The 22,920-nt window shown below is 39.8% G+C and overlaps 1 protein-coding gene across 2 annotated transcripts in view; it reads left to right on the top strand.

Annotated features, from left to right (window-relative positions):
* The first annotated feature begins 252 nt into the window (after positions 1-252).
* The window catches only part of LOC106917549 (TGF-beta receptor type-2-like), a 31,053-nt gene continuing 8,385 nt past the window's right edge, over positions 253-22,920 (top strand). The window contains exons 1-6 of one of the 2 annotated variants that reach the window (XM_014986612.2): positions 253-725; positions 11,511-11,661; positions 13,214-13,404; positions 21,309-21,595; positions 21,680-21,928; positions 22,022-22,135. In XM_014986612.2, the coding sequence (XP_014842098.2) occupies positions 590-725; positions 11,511-11,661; positions 13,214-13,404; positions 21,309-21,595; positions 21,680-21,928; positions 22,022-22,135 (1,128 nt within the window). In that variant the 5' untranslated portion in view covers positions 253-589. Of the gene's footprint in view, positions 726-11,510; positions 11,662-13,213; positions 13,405-21,305; positions 21,596-21,679; positions 21,929-22,021; positions 22,136-22,920 lie in introns of both variants that reach the window. The other variant, XM_014986603.2, reaches the window with a different exon arrangement.

Here is a 22,920-nt window from a genome sequence, read left to right on the forward strand (position 1 = left end):
TGCTTTGTATTTAAGATTTTATTTTCAGAGGTCAGATTGTTCTATTTCACACCTGAATTATATTAGCTGTTAATTTTTTTTGTTTGTTTCTTATGTGTATTTTTATTTATTTATTTATTTATTTATTTATTTATTTATTTATTTATTTATTTATTTATTTATTTTTGCTTCTGTGAAATCTTAAATGGTAAAATGATATTCATCTCTCCTTTTCTAGACTCCAGCTCTGTGCGGTGTATCTGATGTGTAGAACTCTGTGGAATTCAGAACTACTTGGTAACTTTCTGTTTCTGTGTGTGCTGCGAGTTGTTTACCGTTCCGATTTCCAGTATTTGGGTAGAAACACAGTCCTAGACGGAGAGAGAGAGAGAGAGGGAGGGAGAGAGAGCGAGCTCCTTCCTCTGGTTTCCTGTCAGAGCAGCATCCGTCTGCGTGTGTGTGTGTGTGTGTGTGTGTGTGTGTGTGTGTGTGTGTGTGTGTGTGTGTGTAAATAGTTAGGCAGTAACTCTCCAGCTGCTGAGCAGAGCAGAGAGCAGAGCAGGTCGGACGCACAGAAATCGTTCCCCGAGCTTCTCTCTCGTCTACGTGAATGAACGTTTTCAGAAGCAGTCTCAGTAACATGCACGGACCGCAGTGCTGCTCATCGTCACGGGGAGTTTCATTACCATCATCATTAGTATTATGGGCTGTTTTCTTTTTGCCGCTGCTCAAACCTGGGACAGCTGGTGAGTAAAAAACACTTTAAACTTCACACAAGCTCTCAGTCTGTTTGACAGCCTCGGACTCACTAAATAACGCTCACTCATGTTAGCCATGTTTTGTTTTGTTTTGTTTTGTTTTGTTTTTAATTATTAAAAAATTGAAAAGTTAAACTGGGAGTGCTTCCTTCTGGCATACTTATGTATGGATGGTTGGAGAGCCGAGGGGGGCAACAGGTGATTCATGAGGTGAGCCGCTGATGCACTCCTGAGTTATCCTGGTGGCTGTTGGATGCACAGCCACCAGTTGTTTTTAGAGCGCAATAGAAAGATCTTTCCCCATGTAATCAGATAACTCTTGTTTACATACCATGAAGTCTGATATGGAGAATTTCATTGTTTTACTGCTAGGCTAGGATGTAGTGAAACTTGATCCTAATTAAACAGATTAATCACTCTCTGTTGCTGAGATTATGATGTTGATGTCTATGCCTAACTTTGCAAGCTTGAAATATATGTGCACAGATGTGAATCTTGCAGGAATGGAGCTCTGGGCACCTTTTACTGCATGTCAGCCAATTAAAATGCAAGTTATTACATTTATTTATTTATTTATTTATTTATTTATTTATTTATTTATTTATTTATTTATTTGTAGCAGAAGGCAGGTCATGTAGTCTCCCAGTACTCAAGGGAAACTTCCTCCCCTACACGTATACAGGTAGAAACAAATGTGTTCAGGAGACAACGGACAGATAAGATATATTTTATTTTCTTGCTTTTGCGTGTCCCTCCCCTTTCTGATGCTGCCCTGGGAAACTGCCCATATCAAAAACTGCCTGTGTGCACGTTTTCTAAAAATGTTTGTCTCAAACCAAACATGTCTGTATGATCTCAGCGGCCCAGGCTTTTTGTATTCAGGAAGGTTTAAAGGAAGTCATTTAGTATTAAACACTCATTTAGAAATGTCCATTTCCTATAGAATTTGTGCGATGAGGTGACTGTCTTCTGTCCTCATCCAGCGATCGGCCTACTTCATGCAAATGAAAGGTCAAGCTTGTAGATGATCACACACGGGTTAGCAACGCAACACAAGAAAGGAGAAAATGTTCAACTTTTGTTGCTGTCCGCTGTCACACAAAAACTTTCACCAACTGCTGTTGTTCATCACTCCCATCTGCATTATGTAACATTAACGTGTTAAAATTTTCAGATGAATTGCATCCATTAAGGTGTTGATGTTGACAGCCCTTGTCAAAATGTTTTAATGCATTACATTGGATTAAAAACAACACTTTAAAACATTGATTTTATGCATTTGGTAGAACATTATGCAGATTTCAGAGAAGATCTTTTTTTCCACAGGTTAGACTCGAGCCAGAAAGACATTTCTATGGGACAGTGAATAAACAAGTACAGAGCAGTGATTCAAGTCAGAGACACAGAGATAAATTCTGGGAAGTTAGATGCTCTTGGGATCTTATTGGAAAGCCCAAATTTTCCCAGAGCGAATGATGTAGTTGCAAAAATATCAGGGAATGTTTTCCTGGTTTATCTCACATTTATACAGCACTGGATACCAAAGTTCCTCAGAGAAGAGTTCATGCTCCCTTTTCACATATTATCAGTAATCACATTTTATCAGATTACTACTACAGACATCCATGGATGAGCAGCTAGCTCTGACTGAGCAGTTTCATGTTGTTTTAGAACCAAACCATGTTTTAAAGGTGTAGCATGTCACTTTTATTTTTTAAAAAATATCTTCTTTTACACATTTGTTAAAACTATCACTATCTCATAACAGTTTGTGAAAAGATTGAACTCGTCCTCCCTGAGAAGAAATGCAACACTCCCAGTCTAAAACAGCCAATCAGAGTCAGGAGAAGGGCCATAGTGCTGTCAATCAACCTCAAGTACTCACTGTTAAATGTGCTAATGGAGGAGAAACAACTAACCATTACAGGAAAACTGCTTAGATAATGTTAACTAGCCTTAGCATTCACAACAGGCTGTGCTAGCTGCAGTATGGCAGAGATCAAGGGGGGATAAGGAGAGGGGGGTGAGCAGCGCCACACGGAGGGGTGATTGACATCGCTTAGACCCGCCTCCTGGCTCTGATTGGTTGTTTCTTGTTAGCACTGGGAGAAGGCTGGGAGCTCAATCTTTTCAGAGATTATCTGTCTCATAACATACTGTCATGACATTATGACAGTTTGAAGCAATATGTAAATAATAAAAAAAAATATATTAGCATTCACAACTTACATGCTGCAGCTTTAACTTCTCCAGAACTTCCTCCTTGTCGTGTCTCCATGGTTCCTTGGTTTCCATGATGCCGTTTGTTCTCTAACACTCTAACAAACATCTGAGGCCAGAAACAGAACAGCTGCAGTCAGATTCAGATTACATCATGCAGAACTGGACTGTGTGTAAAGGGAGGCAACATGAGAAGATTCCTCCCACTGCCATAATAATTATGTTTGTTATCAATTTAAGGACTTGGCTGCAACACTGAGACAGTTACTGTAAAGGTCTAAGTCATTATAAGTTACTTTGTAATCTCGGCTACTGCTGTTCTTCCCCTCCGCTCCCACTGTTTGTTCCTACTGTCCCCCTCCCACAGTGGGGCCTATTTTCAACCTGGAAATCCCACATACCAGAGGGACTGTGTGGTCTTGTTGCGTCACAAATAGTCACACCGTATGCACAATAGGACGAGCAAACGTCTGAACAGATCCTCCGTCTGTGGTGGATCAGTCACACGTTTTCATTCCCCACTGCCCTGACCTCCCCAGAGCACGATGAACTGCAGGAAGCTCCCCAACCCACTCCCCGCCTGTCCTAAACAGCTTCAGTCTGTTTTTGTTGTCCTTATCTTTCCTCCCTCTGATTGGTTTGGGCTGATGTTGATGACCATCAGCAGGAAGATTCCATGATTTTGCCTTCAGACTGCTCCTCCATTAATTAATCCATTAATTGCTTGTTGAATTAAAATGAGCTCCATCATTTCCCTTTCCACCCACATGCTTGTTTGTTTTCCTCATGGCTCTCTGTCTACCAAAGTCAAGTTTATCTGCACAGCTCATTTCAACAAGGCACTTCAGAGTGCTTTAAAACATCACACAATTATCAATTATGAAATGAACAGCAAACATTACATTTTGTAAAATGTCATCATCAAATCATCAAGCAAATACACATCAGATGTATTGATCAATGTTCCAGTTACTACTAAACAAAGGCAACTTCAAACAGGTTCAAACAGGTTCAAACAGGTTGGCTTAGAGTCTTGATTTAAAGGAGATCAGTTTTTCGGTTGTTTTGCAGTTTTCAGGAAGTTTGTTCCAAATTTCTGGTGCTAGAATGCTGCTTCTCCATGTTTGGTTCTGGTTCTGGGGATGCAGAGCAGAACCAGAAGACCTGAGAGGTTTGGAAGGTTGATACAACACCAGCAGATTTTTAATGTATTGTGTTAAACCATTCAGTGATTTATAAATTAACAACAGTATTTTAAAGTCTATTCTGCCAGTGGAAGAACTTTAGAACTGGGTTGATCTGCTCTATTTTCCTGATCTTAGTCAGAACACCAGCAGCAGTGTTCTGGATGAACTGCAGCTGGAAGATTAATTTTTTTTGGCAAACCTTTTTGCAGTAGTCAATGCGACTAAAGATAAACGCATAAATGAGTTTCTCTAAATCTTTCTTAAACATTAGTTCTGTAATCGTGGAAATGTTCATCAGAAGGTTGACTTTGTAACTGTCCTTATGTGACTCTGAAGGTCCATCTCTACTCCCAGATTTCAGACAAGATCACTAGTTTCTAGCTGTAAAAACTGAAGCTAACTCTGGATCATTCCTACTTTGTTCCGCTGTACGGGTCTCGACTGACGTCACCTTCCTGCTTTCTCTGCGTAAGAAGGAGTGAACTCTGGAGTTAGTTACTAGCTAGGCTCAAGGTCTTATCCCACAGAGTTTAGCCTTCAAGTCCCTTTAGGAGTAGCAAGCCATCTAGTTAAGTTGTCTAAATGGATTGTTGGTGTTATTAGTTTGCACTTTTTGTTTACTAAAGTCGACACTGTCAATTTTGCCTGTTTTTGTCAGGAATGGAGTCTTTAAAGGTGAGAATGAACTAGAAGGTAGACGGTGGGGTTGCATCTTTCTTTTATTTTTCTTCACTCAGGGCATGAGCAGGTCAACACTTGGAGAGGCACTGACAACATACATAATACCCAGACAAGAATGCAACAAATTTGCTTAGAGACTTCATAATTTACTTATCTATTGTTGTTATTTATTTTGGATATTTAAAACTTCTTCAAGTGTTAAGAGGTCTTTAGAAATTATTATTATTATCATTTATTGGAATAATATCTGGGTTAATTTATGAGCCAGCAAAATTTGTAGTGCCTGTCATATTTCTTGAATCTGGTCAAATAAGAATAATGGTGCTGAATTTCCTAAAGTCTCTTCTTGTGTGTTGCACACTGTCCATTTTCCCCACTCAATTACAAATATGTTTCTTTAGTCTGAGAATGAAAATCATTTGTTCCATCACATAAGTTTCCAGAACAATAGTCAGTCATCGTTGTATGGATGGAGCAGATATCAGTAACAGTTCCTTGTTGTGGCTTTTTTTGCAGGCAATTAACAGAATCTTTATCAAGTTACAGATCTTCCTTTAAGACATGTTTCTTTTATGTTTCCAAGATACATTGTCTTAAAATCTTTTGGTTCTCCAATTTTTTTTCAATTATAACATTCACATTCCTCCAAAACAAATCAAGTTTTTGAAACTCCCAGAATATTAGTGAATTATTTGCTTCTAGATTTCCAGACTTTCTCCAACACAGGAGGTGAGAGCTTTACTCACTCTTGATCCTGGCTGTAATGACGAATCTAGTAATGTGCTGTGAGATTCAGATCTCACACAGAGCTCTTCTGTGTGAGATCTGGGTGTCATTTCATAAATGGTGACACTTTTAATGCAACTGAGCTCCAAAAATGTCATTATTTACTGAATGACACTTCATGACAGCAGTCGTTTGTGAAGACTCCTTCGTGATCCTGACAGTGTCGTGTCAGTCTTATGCAGATCCCTTCAAATAAAGCGCTACCCAAATTTATTTTCATGATTCCAATTTACACAGTTATATGGTCACTTGAAGCACAGCTTGCTCTGCAAGCAGCTTCATATTGGAAAGTGTGATCAGTAAATAATCTGTTTTTTCATGCATTAAAACTACATTAGAAGACTAAAAACAGAAATGCTCAAACTTGGTGGATGCGGCTTAAACCATTTTTAATTAAAGCAACTCACTTTATCTGGATGCCATTATATAAACTTCAATTAGTAAGAAGATTAATATTCTTCCACCATTCATCAAGTTCACCCTCAGCATAGAGGAGACCTAGTGTGTGCACTGTTTGGAGACTTTTGGTATTTTCCATTCTCTTATGATTTGATAGCAGCAGTCCTTCCTGCTGTCAGGAAAGTCCTCACTGATACCATGAGCTCATATCCTCAGCCAGCTACAACAGCAAGAACCAGCAGAGAGGGAGTTATCTCCTGCTGGAACAAGATGCCTTGTGTACTGTAGATTCTGGCGAATAAGCTGGAATAAGCTTGACGTGCTTCCATTCTGTATTTGTATTTGGTTACCAATACAGGGCTCATATGCTTCCAAGACACCTTTGAGTCCTACAAAATATGCAAGGAGCTAATTATCCATCCATCCATTTTCTATACACCCTTGTCCCTAGTGGGGTCAGGAGGGCTGCTGGTACCTCACCGGCTAACGTTCTGGGCAAGAGGCAGTTCTGGACTGGACAGGTCGCCAGTCTGTTGCAGGGCAACACAGAGACAGACAGGACAAACAACCATGCGCACCCACACTCACACCCAGAGAGAATTTGGAGTGTGTGTGCGCACACACTCACGCAATAACATGACAGTCATGTTTTTGGGAGGAAGCTGGAGTACCCAGAGAGAATCCACACATGCACAGGGAGAAAGACCATGCAGAAAGACCCCAGGCCAGGAATCGAACCCAGAACCTTCTTGCTGCAAGGCAACAGCTCTACCAACTGTGCCACTGTGCAGCTCTGATTGCTAATTACTTGTTAATGTCAATTACAAATCAGTTAATCAAAAGTCAGTGCATTTCTGTTTGTAGACCCAGTGAAGATAACTTGCTGAAATTCAAAGTAAGCATCAGAACAGTTCAGAAAAGTAGATGTAAGCAACTCTAGATGTTTGCTTGTGTCAAAATGGTCCAAAAAAGTTAAAGAATACTGAGTGAGTGCCACCTGTGTTGATATCAGAGGATAATGACAGGCTAGCTTTATATGATGGAAATTAAATGGCAATAGTAGCTCCTCAAATCTCACCAAACATGCAGAATACCATGTCTGTAAGCAGAACACATCAGACCCTGAAGCAGGCTGACCCCAGCAGCAGAAGACCACATACATAAACACACACACTCACACACACACTGGTCCTCCTGTCGGCTCACCTAAGCTGAACGGAAGCTCACAGCCTGAGTCACAGATATTTAACTTAACGGTAGACTCACTTCGATTGGTACTAAAACTGCAACATTTGTTCCAGCTGCAGTTGCTGCTTTTCTTTCACACTTTACCGAGTCAAACCAATCAAACCCTTCGAACCCCCTCGCTTGTGGTGGTGCTACTGAAAGTAACGATACAAAAACCTCTGAAGAAGACACTGAGCTTAACATCCTTCTTCAAGAATTCTAAACTAAAATGGAGTGGCATAAGGTTTTAGTGTTTGCAGGATTTCTCTTTTTTTCTTTGGCAAAAGACAATGAGACATTTCTCCATCCTAGACTTGCGCATTTGTTTTGTTTTTATTTACCCATAATTCAATGCGCTATAGTATAGAATAGCATATTCCTCCTTTTGTCTGTGTGTTCACAAATGCATTCAAATGTCACCAGAGTTCACGTCAGATGAACCCAGACTGAGGTTTGTCGGCTGGATTTTTTTTTTCACAAACGGATCTTAAATGTATCCCTTTTAGAAACCATGAAAAATCTGCTTAACGACAATCCAAGGTTTTCTCCTCCACTTTCCTGGGACAGAGTGAGGTCACCTGATTTCATTGTGTGATTCCAAAAAGTGGCCCCAAAGTTGGAAAGAGTGGAGCTGTTATAAAAAAAAAACATTCCTCAACTGAAACACAATGAGCCACCTGTGGATACCATGGAAACGGTTTTATTTTATTCTGTTTATTTAGTTTTTGTGCAGACAGCGTTCCTAATTCTTGCATTTTATACATGTATGTATTTGCATAGATATTAGGTCCGGAGCTGAAGTGTCTCAGAATAGTTTTCTGCTGAATGTGGTGCAGGTTTGTAGGCCAGCTCGCTCACACACCTGTTCACCTTGGCTTAAACAAAAATGCTTCTATGTATGAAATCACAGTGTCTGTTACAGTTGTGTACAAACAGAAACATTTCTCCTTTAAAACCAGCAGCATTTATTTGTAGAATAACTCAGCCAAGAGTTATTTTTAAAAATATATACTGAAAAATATTTGCTAAAAAAAAAAAGTTTACAAAAATTTCAGCAAATTTTAACAGGGGAGAGTAAATAAGTCAGATTAATTGACTGTGTTGCTCTGCTGCTCAGCACAGTGGCTTTTATTCACCTCTCAAGTCGTGTGTGTGTGTGTGTGTGTGTGTGTGTGCGGTAGTGCTCTGCAGTTTCACTCTCTGCTTTGCCCAAATTCATCTTAGCGTGACGGAATGTGTGTTTAAAGCATAGTAAGTGTGTTTCCAGTGAAATGAATAACCCAACCGTTCCAGATCGGGTGACACAGGAACGCCCGCTGCCGGCCTGGTGGGAGGAAGCCATTTGGCCTGGACACAGGCGGACGCTGTTGTTTTGACCACATGATTCCCGGATTGTGGGAAGCCCAAACCCTCCCCCGGCCCAGTCTGCTTTCACAGTTCCACTCTGCAGAAGTTCTGCTGGGTCAACGGAACTTACCGTGGTGCTGGCTGCAGTTGTTTTGTCTGCATCTTGGTTTCACTCTGCTTCTGTTGTCGCTTGTAAGAGGAAAAGTGCTCGTCATGATGAAGTGGATTGTAACCGTCAAAACGCTACTTCATAGTTCTGATTTGTCTGATTAGGGTTCTGTGATTTTTGTTTTCTTCGTATCTCTAACAATCCCTTTACCCATGAAGCAGGACAGTCAGACTCATTTTCATTTTTGAAGATCACAGGTGTTGTCAAAGATGTGACAGGGTGCATTGATAGAATCCACGAACAAACTGCTAACATAGTAATGAATATATGTCTCTGCATTTGATGAGCACTTCTTAAAACTGAATAACATTGATGTCATTTGGGAATATGCAGATAAAAACTGCTTTGCTTTGATTGATAAAATCATTTTTAATTAAGCACAGAAATGTTTTTTTTTTTAAGTTCCTTCTCATGTGTCTACGGTCTAGACTCTAGTCTGTGGAGATGGCCACATGAAAAACTACAACAGGCCAGATTTGGTCCCTGGGCCTTGAGTTTGACATGTGCTGTAGAGGAAAGATGTCATATTGCAGGAAGTTTGTAGAAAAATAAGCCTCTCACAGTCAGCAATTTAATCAGTTCAACGCATGATCAATGAAAATCAGCTCAATCATTTCCATTTACATGATTAAGATTGGAAAGTACTTTAGATTGTCCATACAAAATAAGAATATCCTTCATTTAAAGTGGAGCTTACTTTGTCTTATATACCATAAGCTCATATCTAATACACATACGTGCATTTCCACATTTATACATACACAAATATGTAAATACATCTATTAAAATAAATTATTTTTATAGTATATTTTCAGTTACTGTGAGCAGTACTTTATGTTTAAGTGATTGACAAGTTTTTGCAACCTGGTTTTTCCCAGCTAGCTTACATTAGATTAATTCTGTCCCAATCTATTTCCACACACACTTTTAATTCTCTCACTTCTTGGCCAGCCCAGATGACACGCTTGCTCTGTCCGCTGTGCTGTATCTCCCAGATGAAGCTAAACGATGAGGCGGAGGTTTTAGGACGATCGGCTCCAGTGATGAGCTGATTCCTGCTGTAACTGTGTGAACGCCTCCAGACAGTCATGTGGAGTCGGTGACTCTGTAGGTCTGAGCCGTCTGTAGAATCAGCCATGTGCCTGGAGGTCTGTGAAAACCATATGAGTCATTTGGTGGGTTAATTCTGTTCACACCTCCATCCCATAACATGGCCTGCAGTCGCTTCTTTTGATACATGAAAGGTGTTGTCACTTCCCACCTCCTACTGAAGGTTAGTTAAAGGTCAAATGGTGTTTTGAAAGTTAATTTGCAACAACTGTGACGATTCACACTGAGGCTGTATTATAACTCAGAACTGGCTTACCATCATTCGAGCGGTTGTGACCTGTTTCTGCATTAATGCGTCCCTAAGGTTCAGAGGTGGGCGAACCAGAACCTTCTGTCAGAATATTCATCTTTCAACAGCAATAAGGCGCATAGCTGACTCTGCACATAAATTACTCAGCTGAAGCAACGCCAAACTGAATGTAAGCATCACATGTACTGGAGAAAAAAATAACCTAAAGTCCTCCAGCTAGCTGGAGCGTGGAATCAGTCCAGACTGCGTCACATCTTGATGACAGGGGAATTTAACAACAGCTGCATTCAGGTACAGCTCCGACCCTCGTTTGACAAAATTAGAAAAAAAACAACTCTTTAATAAAATTTTCAAATATTAGCACTGATCGTTTTCAAGTGGTTATGTTGTTTTACATGCTTTAGCTGTGCCTGCTTATGCTGCTTTATCCATGGAAAAATATCCAACCAGATGTCCTGTCAGTTCTATACTTTACATGTTTTAAGTTTTAGAACAGCTTAAAATAAAATTAAATCCAGAAATTTAAAAATAATCCTTTTTTTTACTGCTGGCTAAAAATACACCCAAAACAGACAGAACTTATCTTAAAATACACGTTAGTGTTACCAAGGAAACACCAGATATAGATGTAATTTTTAAAGGGAGAAAAATGAGTTAAATGCGTGTATGTCCAAAAATAAAATCACACATAAATATGCCTAAACCATATGGCAGAACAGCGTAGGTTTTAGTTCTTCCTCTAGAGAGCAACAGAAGAACCTTTCTGGAAGAGCTGAGGAGCAGTGGCAGCTGTAATGGACATAACGTTTTCTTTTTGGAAGATCAGAATTCTGAGCAATACAATAATCACACTCTAGATGTCTTCCACAGACGATGAAATGCATTTCTGGGAACATTTTAAAAAAACATATGTTTAGATTGAGCTGCATGCGAGAGCCCCGGAAAAAAAAACTATAAAACATTGGAAGCTGCAAAATCCTTAAGACTGGAGCATGATGAGCTTTATGATACTAATGTTGGTCTGAAGGTGGAAAGTTTAAAGGTTAAGGTCAAGGCAATTTTATTTGTATAGCACATTTTCAGCAACAAGGCAATACAAAGTGCTTTAGGGAGTATAAATACTGTCACAGCTTTCTGCTATAGCTTCTTCAAATTATTACCAAGATTTGCTAGATCCAATAATTTGACTTTATCCATACTTTCACAGATCCTTCTACGATAAGCTCTTTATTTTCTTTTATTCAACCCACAAGTATATGTCTGAAAGGATGACTTGGAGATTCTGCAGTGTTTGTTCTAATCACAGACATCCGGAGAACTGGTCATAAACAGGAAACTAACCTGTTGAATGTGTGTGTGCGTGTGTGTGTGTGTGTGTGCGTGTGTTTGGTGTGCAGGTATACCAGGCTTGTCCATGTACCCCATCAGTCAGCTGTGTAAGTTCTGTGACAGACAGAGTTCCTCCTGCAATGGCACAGGGAGCTGCATGTCCGACTGCGACATTACGTCCGTCTGTTCTTCGCATCAAGATGTCTGTGTCGCTATATGGTAGGTACAAAGACTCAGAAACTATTATGACAAAAATACACGTGTTGCCCTAATTCAGTTCAAAACAAGAGGCTCATATCACCACCTTCCTTAATTAATGTTCAAAATCATTTTTTATGTCAAAAGATGACTTAGGAAAAAAAAAGGTAAACAAAATTACCTTTATTTTAGAGAGGTGACAATATATAGATCCATTGTGCATTGAGTGATTGTCTATGTTCTTTGAAATAATTCTGTCTTGATGTGGGACTGAAATAGTGAGCACCCAGGCCCTTACACAGGGTGGATGAGGCACTAAAGCTTGGTTTATGCTTCACACATGTACTTTCCTCACGGAAACTCGACGGAATCAAGCTAATCAGGCTGGGTGGCGGAGAAAATTCAGTCTGCATGGACACTGCACAGTAAGGCGCTTTTCCTAAAATTACATAAGACCATGCGGAATGGCTGCGTTAAACATAAATCAGGCTTTAGGAGTTGTCAGTTGTGACAGAGGATTTGTCTGCTTTTGATAATGTAGATTTTGTGCCAATAAGCAAAATTTCAGTTCTATCATTGTTTAAATTAAGGAAGTTTGAGGTGAATCGGGATTAGGGCTGGTGGGAGGAGTTAGGTTTACTACAGAGGCAGAGCAAGGTGTCACCTTTGAAGCAGTAGAAGAGGAGATTAAAGATGGAGACATTATTACCAAGGTGGGAAGATATACATGATGAAAAGAAGAGGCTCCAGGACAGAGCTCTGAGGTACACCACGGAAACTCAACGGAATCAGGGATAAGATGACAGTGGAAAACTGGAGTTAAAGGACTTGAGTGGGATGAACTGAGTGTGTCCGAATCAGGCTCAGGTTACTAGTAATACCAATGGATAATCATCTATTAAGGAGGATGGTGTGAGAATAGCTTACTGCTGTATTCAAATTATCAATCTTTATTTAATTAAGCATTTTCTTAGCAAAAACTCAGCAAAATTAATATTTTATTGTACTGTCAATAAGGGACAATAAGGGGTTTAAATATTGTAACCCCATTATTTTAATGATAAAATAATTTTTTATCATTAGTTATCCTGAAGATAAAGTTGGACCATAATTTATGAAGATACGGTAACCCTTTTTGGATTTCTTTTTTTTTTGTTTTAAGAAAGGCACACAAAAGATTATTGTACTTAAACTCAATAAACTTGTCTTCTCTTCAGCCACCACCTTTGTGTAAGAATGCAGAGTTTTTACAAAGACAGTCAGTCAACTTTGCGCTTGGCCTCTCGTGGAAACTCTTCCAGTCTGAATCCATTTAGTTTTTTTTTCCAAAAACGACGTTGAGACCAGATTTTAAACGAGGGAAGATATAAACTGATCAACGCCTCTCAACTCAGCTAGACTTAAAAAAAAAAAGAAGAAAAAAAAAAAAAAAAAAAAATATATATATATATATATATATATATATATATATATATATATATATATATATATATATATATATATATATATATATAAACTTTCCCTTCAAACTGTAAAAAAAGATTCCTATGTAATCGGTTTGTCTGACTTTCAGGGTAGAGAATGGGACCGGCTTCACCGTGGAGACCCTTTGCCACAGCCCGTCCGTGTCGCTGTACGGCATCATGCTGGACGACTACAACAGCTCCAGGTGTGTGATGAAGGAGAAGAACTCCACCAGGGGGATGGTGCATATCTGCTCCTGCTCAGAAGAAGAGTGTAATGACAAACTGGTGTTCGTTTCCAGTAAGTGTTCCGGTTCTAATGAAGTCATGCAGTACGTGGGTTGATGATTTCTGCTTTGGAGTTCTAAATTTAATCATGTTTTGACTCATGTCAACATAAAAGCTATTTAAAGGTAAGTCTTTATAAATCAACATCACGACCTTTCCAGATACATTCAGCTGATGAGCAAGGATTTTACTCTTCACCCCAGCTGAACATGTTGTACATTGAAATGAAAAATGTTTTAGATGATGAAATGGTATCTAGATTACCTCTATCAGTCAGAACAACAAACAAAATTAGAATGATATTTGTTAACAAGTTCATTTATGCAGTAACTCAACATTTTCAGTTAGAAAGCGGTGTCCCATTTCAGGAGGGAATACAACATGAACCGAATGTTGCTGATGACTGCTGCAGGCTCACATAAAGACCACTGCCAGCCAGGACACTGAAGAAGAATTCTATATTGACAGTAATGCAGAAGAATGTGAGGATTTATAGAGAAATCTGACAGGAAGAAATGACAACGTGGAGCTAGCTGTTAGCTCCCAGCAGGGTGCAGTCATACTCTCCATCCAGATCTGCTGACCTGCTGATGTTCATGAGTTTCCATCAGCGTCATGAGAACATAAAAAATATGGTTTGATTCAAGATGGGAGGCTGGACAACAAACAAGGGTATCTACTGGCTTCGTAGTTAATTATTAGTATTTTCCCTTTTTTTGACTCAGTTCTTGTTAGTACACTTCCTCTGTGGTGTTCTCTCGTAAAAATGTTTTTTTGTTTGTGCTTTTATTTGCTCAATTCAAGAAAGCATATTGAGAAACAACCCAGAAGACTCAAACCACTCATTAGTAGGAAAATAAGAAACCCAAAAAGGAATTTACCAAAAAAAAAAAAAAAAAAAAGTCCAGAGAGTGGCCACAAAACTCTGGAACAAAGCTTTATGGATTGATTAAGCATGGCTCCTTTGTGATGGGCTTAGATCAACAGAGACACTTTACCAACTGGACATGAAGTATTAATCATTTTAATCAGTCTACTCACAAATGTAGTCTTCTATCCATGCTAGCTCTGTGATAGATGTGAAAAACCTGAATGTTGATCTTTCAGATCATATTCATCATCATTTCTACCAATTCCAAACTAGGACTGCTTATAATAGAAAAAAAACAACATGAAATCACTGAGTTTGAAGAAGGGAATAGTGTTTTGGCAGATTTAGAAACCTAACTAAGTTACAAATTCAGTTGATTCTAATTTGTAAATTAAGTGATAAAACTAATGGATGTTGAGAGAGCTAGAAGATACTGGGTCAGACTGCTAACTGGGCATACATGCCATTTTGCTTGGTAATCCGGCGCTCTTTTGGGCCGATCCATTTTTTCCTATAATGTAAACCGGCCTGCTCATGAACATTTCTCATTCCTTCATTTTATGACTTTAGGCCTGCCCAGACTCATCTCTTCCCCCTCCACTCTATTACACCCCTTCCTCCACTCCCCATCCCGTCTCCAGTACTGATGCTGAGTAAAATCTGTTGCTTTGTCAGGACAGACGTGCCTGAGGGATAATTTGCTGCGTCTCCTCTCCTCATTCTGCCACCTTCACTGGCACTAACTTCTAAAAACCCTCCACAAAGCATGCAGGTCCAACCTTTCAATGGAGCTACTGTCTGGACACATGCTTGTAAAATGGGAAATGCCAAAATAACATAGATAATTCTGTTACTGTATTTTTTTTTCTGTTGTCAAAACTCAAAACTGAAAGATAAATCAGTTACGCTGCTCCGTGTCAAAGCCAAATGCTTGCAATTTCTAGCAACAATGAAGAAATTTACTTTATCCTCCTGTGCCGGTGCTTTGGTGCATGCTGCTTGAAAACCATAAGAGCTTCCAGGAACTTTGTCTGCTTGGATCATTTTGGGTTTGCAAAAAGTAAAACATTCCTTTGTTGTATTTGTTTAATAGTAAAAAACTAAAGACTTTCATCACATTCAATGTGTAAGTGTTTAACTCAGGTCGTGCGTCTTCACTTCATCAGCGCATTGTCTCATCATACTCATCATACCGCCTCTCTGTGTTTGGAAAGTTTAAGGGGAACGATGGTAAAGAAGATGTGGGCCTTTTTCACAGCTTCTGCTCTGGTGGCTGCTGCAGTGTGAGAGCTTTGTTAACACCAACAGGAACTGGAAACACAACGCTCGCATCACGCTTAAGCATCACTCGCAGATTCCCCAGTGAGGTTGTGAACATGCAGCTGTGTGCCTCGTGCAGAGTGGAGAGGAAAAAAGACGTGTCTCAGTGGCTAAATAAAATATGTGTATGTGTGTGTGTGTAGGTGTGTGTGTGTGTGTGTGTGTGTGTGTGTGTGTGTGTGTGTGTGTGTGTGTGCGTGTGTGTGTGCGTGTGTGTGTGTGTGTGTATGTGCGTGTGCGTGTGCATGCGCCGGGCACACTGGAGAGCACAGACATACGGTTTCCTGTCTGTGTCGAACTCGGTTCAGAAGCATCTCCAGCACATGATGAGCGGACCCCATAGACACAGGAGACCTCATCTGGAGAATGACAGAGAGGTGCAGAACGTCTGCTGAGCAGGACGTGTCTCACCCTTTATTCTGTTATTAAAACATAATAAAGTCTTATTCTTTCTATCCAAATCACCATCCTCCTGTTTTGAAGGGTAACTGCTTACAATTAGATCGTGGTGTACCTCTGGGCCGTGATGAATGAGTGTGTTTCTCTTCATAGTTTGACTCATGAACCATGCTACAAAAATGTAGATGTTCTGTTGATAATTGATTCTAGGTTTGGTGCAGACAACTTAATGAAGTGAATGTGCAATAGTGGTTACAAAATGTGTTTTATTTAAACTTTTATTGCCTTTGTTGCTCATACAAAAAATACAATTTTAAATAACTACAACAAAATCTATTAAAATAAATGTATTAATTCAATTACTTTTAAAAGTATAAAACTTAAACGTAATTCATATTAATTCAAAATTCTTCAGAGTTATTGAAGATGGTGAAAGATCTGCTGTAGCAGTCTGTGTCTGTATTACAGTATGACTAAAGACAATTTTTTAAATAAAACTGTCTCATGAAGAGGATGGTAAGCAGTAATATAGAGCCTTACAAAGCGCTTCTTACCACTTCATCCTTTTTTTAAACACTTTTTCACATTACAAAGACAAACCTCCATGAATTATATTGATATTTTCACTTATAGACTAAGATAAAACTAAAACTGGACCAGAACCAAGTTTCACAGTGGGTATGGTGTGTTCAGGATTATGTGCGGTGTTGGTCTTCAGCGCCACATAGCATTTTCTACTTAGACTAAAAAATGGGAAGCTTTCCTTCAAGTGTGGGTGGTGATGCCAGAAGTTCCTGCTGAATTTCCGACTCAGAGGGAGCAATGTGGCTTTTGTCCTGGCTTTGGAACACGGGACCAGATCTTTACCTGTGTGCAATCTCTGAGGTGGTCATTGGAGCTTCTCTGATCTACATGTGTTTCCAAAGTCTTCTGAACATGTTTCTCAAGGTATTTTTGGGGAGTGGAATGCTCCAGTAGTATGGCATATCTGGATGAGTACTTAATACAGTGTCTAAAACAAGAGTTGTGTCTGCAATCTCAGCGTCAAGTAAAGCTTGTTCCATGTGTGGGGTGGTCTCCAAGGTTACCCCTTGTCTCTGATTCTCTGTGTGGTTTTCATCGACTGGTTCTCAAGGCATAATAGTTGTATAAAGGATGTTTTCTGGTTTGACAACCTGAGGGTCTCATCTTTGCTTTCTGTGGATGGTGTGGTCCTGTTGGCATCTCATAGTGAGTGTTAGTATGCATTAGAGTGGTCTTCAGCAGAGGGAGAAATAAGATTAGCTTTTCTAATCGTGACTTTCCAATTGGAAAACAGTTTAATGCTTCCTCAGGGTCATGAGTCCTTGTTCTACACCTTGTTTCGTCCAGAGGGTCTGGACCCTCGGCCATTGAGGAACGATTGTTTGCTGGAGGTGTAGATTTTGTTGAAATATGAAAATGTTGGATCTGATTTTACCAATCGTTAACGTTTAACCATGATGCATGTAACGCGCCAGCTTGATGAAGCTTACTGTAAATAGCTAATGCTGTAAACAATCCTGTGCGGAACAGGGCCACGCCATCTTTGCTAGCGATAAAATGTCCTGCATTTTCATCTTGCTCCAACTTTAACTGCTCAATATTTGGAAGTAGGCCTCTTTCTTTGCTGCCTTTGCCAAACATTAGGTAGATTACCATATTAAATAACACAGAAGACATTGTCGTTCACAACTTCGCCTTCTTTTCGCTGATTGGCCAACCAGATAAATCAAGCTCAATGGTAGAAGTCCCAGGTGGAGCCCTGCAGAGAGAAGAGAAATGAGTGGAATTGCATATGAAGGCAGTGACTCTAAGCCATGAAGATGTAAAAGGTCAAAGAGCGGGGCCAGGAGATGCTGAGCCACATATGGTGTGCAGGTCACTAACTTTCTGCAGCAATAGCCTTGAGATCAGCTAAAGATCAGTGTGTACAGAGATTCATAGAATGAGTTTCCATTGCTAAACAGATCCCTTATTGCCTTGTATCACCAAGCGCAGAGCTCTGGATGTGGTGGTGTAAACATGCAGTCATTATCCCCTAAAGCTTTGGAAACATGTTTTATAGTGATGAATCATGCCTGTCTGTCTGGCAGTTTAATAGTACAGACTGGGTTTGTCAGCCACCAGAATGTGTCTGACTTCATTTCATTCACCATCAAGTGTAAAGTTTGTATTAGGGCCCCTTAATTCCACCGAAAGAAACTCTTACTGTATCAGAACACAAAAACGTGTTGGTTAATTTCATGATCCCAACTTTGTGGGGCATTAACCCAAAGCAAAGTCTATAAGGACATGGATGAGAGAGATTGGTGTGAAGAATGGACTTCCGTGATGTATATGGACCCAGGGTTTGGCAGGATGCTAGGCCAGAATTTTCCACAAAGTAAATATGCAAATATATAAGATTTACAAATGGAACAAATAATTAAGGTAAAAAGCTAAGTTTGCCTTAGCCAGCTAGAAACTAGCAATCAGGGCTGAAATCTGCATGTGCTGATGACCTGAACACACAGAGCCACATAAAGGCAGTTCCAAAGTCGCCCTTCTGTCACTTGAAGAACATTTCCGGGATCAAAGGACTAATGTGGCCATATTTACTGCTGTGCTACTGTAAAAAAAAAAAAAAAAGGTTTTAAATTCTTGGAGGTACATAATGAGAAAAAGAAGTTGAATGTTGAAGTTGAGCAGATTTAGCATATATTTCTTTTTGAGGTTTGTAAATGTTACCTGATGTGTTTGTCACTTGGCTCATAAAGGAGACAGATTTCCTTGTGACACCAAGTGGGAATGTTTCATCCCCACGAGGCGTTTCTATCTTAATAGCACAGAGGAACGACAATAGATAAGAACCGGGAATAAATAGTTACTTGGTTTGGTTCCGCCCAAAAAAAGGAAGAAGAAGTGGTTTCGTAAATATTCCTAGATGGACTTGTTTTTTTTTATTCCCAGATTAGTTCCCTAAGTCTGGAACTAATTTTGAGTTCTTTCAGTTTCACAGCAGATGGCTTTAATAGAGAAATTGAAATCCAACAAGTCATCGTCTAGACGCATCCAAACAGCATTCTGGGGCCAAAATGCTACAATGAGATGATCTGCAGAGTTATGTCACACCATACCACATTTTTTTATAAAGCTCTTTAAAACCACTAAGAAAACTGACATGCTGCAATGACAAATAATTAATTATTATAGAACAAATTAAATAAACACATAAAAACACAGACAGTCAAGATTTCTCAGTCTGTTTAAGGTCTTGGAATAAAAATGTGTGTTTTTTTTATATGAGTGCTTATGAAACAGCGGGTTGTGAAGACAGTCCTGTTACCATAGCAAGTAAATACACAGCATGCTCCCTGTTGGACTGTGCTGCTAACCTCCGTGTGGCTGTAGCATGTTGGCATGCCGGGTAAGGCCAGATTACAAATATACTTTCATCAGGTCTTTAAAATAGTAAACATGTTTTTTTGTTTTGTGTGCGTGTATGTATGCTCAAAGAAACCACAGTAATAATTCAACTTGAATTTTCAGAAAAAGTACAAGAGCGTGCAAGACTGTTTCAAAGCTTTTTCATTATTCTGACTTGAGATGATCCGTCTGCATGAAGTTCACCAGAACAAGACAAGATGAGACAAGAAGAGCTGTAGAACGGTTTTGACTGTTCCACGGTGGGGAAACTCAGGTGTAAGAGCAGTATCAAGATATATAGGTTCACACAGAAGATCAAAAACTGTTACAAAAGTAAAAAACAAAGAACAGATTAATATCTGTTTTTAAATCCCCCTAATGTCTATATGTATTTTAAAGAATTTTATATGTTAGTACTTTGTGTGTATTGCTATCGTCGTAAAACCAACTTGCCACATTTACAATTGCATCCATCCTGACTTTGATTAAACTTCAGTGGTGGCAATTTTTTCAAAATGATCTGACTAATCAACTTAAGATAATCAAAAGCTTCAGAGACTTTTTGAAGTATATACTAACTAACCACTTATTACCTGTAATCAGGTCTGGTGCTGCTATTTTTCAACAAAAATGGTTCCTCTTTGGTCTATAACTTTATAAAACTCTTTTAAACTGAGTAGTTACTGCTTTGAGTTTCCGTATTGAGAGGGAGAGAGGACTAGCTCAAAGTTTCCCAGACACATATCTTTGGCCAAATTACATCTCAAACCAATTAGAGGAAAGCATGAGAACACTCTGGCATCCTGACTGGAAAAGGCCATGCAAGCCTTACTACCAGTTTGACATTCCAGTACGTTTCTGGCTGTGTTTACACCTCAAACACATTCTACTCTCACAGAACAGATTACACACTTACAGGCACAGCGAGAGAATGAACTTAACCCCCACCAAAACCGTCAAGGGCCTTAAAAACATTCAAACTACAGAAACAAAGAATTTGAGTGGAAGTGTCTATGTGTTTGGAAGCCTTTTTTTTGCAACCCACATACTATTACATTATAATTACTTTTACTATTGGAATTCAAAGGTTTTCCAAAATGAGAAGGAAAGAAACTTTAGCCAGGGCTAAAGCGTTACATTTTGAAGCGTTACAAATAGAGAGAGAGAGAAAGACCACTGCATTTGACAAGCTCTTTATTCTTATCTAAAGGAAAAGTGAAAGTAATGCTGCCTTCTCCAACAGTTTAAAGTGTAATTTAATTACCTTAAGACTGTTTTGACAGGCATGAAGGTGCAATAGTTCAAACCAGGAACACCAGTTGGTTCTCACGCTACAACAAAGAGCAAAACAAGTGAAGACCTGATAAGCACACCTTGTGCTTAATGTTGGTTTTTCACCATTCTGGTTGAATCAGCAGTCTCTTTGTGTGGTCTGTGTGTTTGTGTGTTCATACACTGCTTTCCAGAAGAAAGCAGAATAAACAGCCCATTAGGCTGGCGGGGTCTCCAGTGATGTATCTCTCTTTCCTTTGGAATTGTAAAAAATTGTAATCTGGTATTAAAATCATAATCTGATGATAAAATCTTCTGCCATCGAACTCATGGCTTCACACCAGCTGGTTTATCTGTCGGTATGAACCATCATTTGTGCTAAATGATTGTAATAATTATTGAGTAGTGAATAAAAACATTCTAAAAGTTGATGTTTTTTACATATTTTTTGTCTGTGGGTTTGCAAAGGGGCTCCCAGGTCAGAGGTCAATGCTCTTTTGGGGGCCAGGGCATGGAAAAGTTTGGGGTCCCCCGTAATCAAACATTCATCTGTGTTGATTGAGACCCTTTTTGATTCTAAGCTTGTCATTTCTCTAACTGTTCTCTTCCTCTGTTGCTTTCTTCAGCAGCAAAAGATCAAGCCCTCGTCTATATAATTCTGGTGAGCCTGCTTCCCCTCATTGTGATGGGAGTCTTGGTTGCTGTGGTGATCCACTGGCACTGTGTCAATCGGCGCCGCCAGCTTGGTAGGAAGTGGGAGAGCAACGTTAAAATGTGTAAGCCAAAAGCCGGCGGGCTGGACTGCAGAGACACCTGCGCCTTCATGGTGGATGACGACGGCTCTGACAGCAGCTCCATGCACGCCAACAACCTGAATCACAACACCGAACCCCTGCCTATAGAGCTGGATCTGCTGGTGAGTGTCAGCTGAAGAGCTGAAGCTTTTTGGAGGCGGTGTGCCATCTCACTGAGGCCCTTTTTTTCTTTTATCTTCCTCCAGGTGGGCAAGGGCCGCTTTGCTCAGGTGTACAAGGCGAAGCTGAAGCAGACCAGCTCGGCTCAGTTTGAAACCGTGGCTGTGAAGATCTTCCCCTGTGAGGAGTACGCATCCTGGAAGAACGAGAAGGACATCTTTTTCAACAAGGACCTCAGACACGAGAACATCCTCCACTTCCTGACAGCTGAGGAGAGGAAGGCAGAGAAACAGTACTGGCTCATCACAGCTTTCCATCCCAGTGGGAATCTCCAGGTGAGTCCACTACTACTTGGCTTCCCTTTATGAAACCTGCCACATTAATAACTTCTAAATGCAATGGAGCTCAAACGTTGCTCTGCTTCACAGGAGTATCTGACGCGCCACGTGATCAGCTGGGAGGAACTGCAGGCGTTGAGCAGCTCTCTGGCCCGAGGAGTCGCCCACCTTCACAGCGACCGGCTCGCAAGTGGACGGCCCAAGGTGGGACTTTGGCCGTCCACGAATCATTTCATAATCACCAAACAGGGACCAAATCTAATTCACATATCATCACCTTCCTGAAATAATGGCCCAAGTCATTTTTTGCCAAAAGATGATTTCTACAAAAACAAAAAATCACTTTTGGCAAAAAAATGACTTTGGCAATTATTTTAAGAAGATGACAGCATAAAATCCAGTCAGTGCCTGACAGCTACTTTGAAACACATTTTGAAAAAGAATTAAAGACATCTGATATGTTAAACTAAAACAAACCTGATGAGCAGAATAAGTTAAAGCTTTGATGGCAACACTAACTAAGATTGTCAATGTTTCTAACATCAAAGGACATGGTATTCAGTAGCGCTCTTGGATTCTTGCAACCATGTGCATACAGGCAAAGTAAGACCAAACATCAATAAGTTCACACACCAAAAGATACTCTGTAAAGATACACTCTGCTCATTAAGGAGCACAAAAGTCCACATACCAGAGGCTGTATGTGCTGTTGGCTGCTTAAAAGTATCTTTAACTCTTGGAAACAAGAGCAGGGCAACAGGAAGTTGCAAGCAACAACCTGGTTTGCATAGTTCTTAAGAAATCCACACTTTGGCAGAATATTGGGGTAAAAATGCTTTAGATTTGTTAGAACTGCTTGAAGACTGGGCCGGTGAATGCTGTGAAATCCAGGCACTGTGTGTCGGATCTCTTTCTGATTATAGCAGCATTCATCCCCTTGTTTTGTGATGATATATATGTAGAGGTAAATATAAGACTTTTGTCCAATG

This window comes from Poecilia mexicana, unplaced genomic scaffold, assembly GCF_051168715.1.
Source record: "Poecilia mexicana isolate PSO_F unplaced genomic scaffold, ASM5116871v1 scaffold_6, whole genome shotgun sequence".
Taxonomy (NCBI): domain Eukaryota; kingdom Metazoa; phylum Chordata; class Actinopteri; order Cyprinodontiformes; family Poeciliidae; genus Poecilia; species Poecilia mexicana.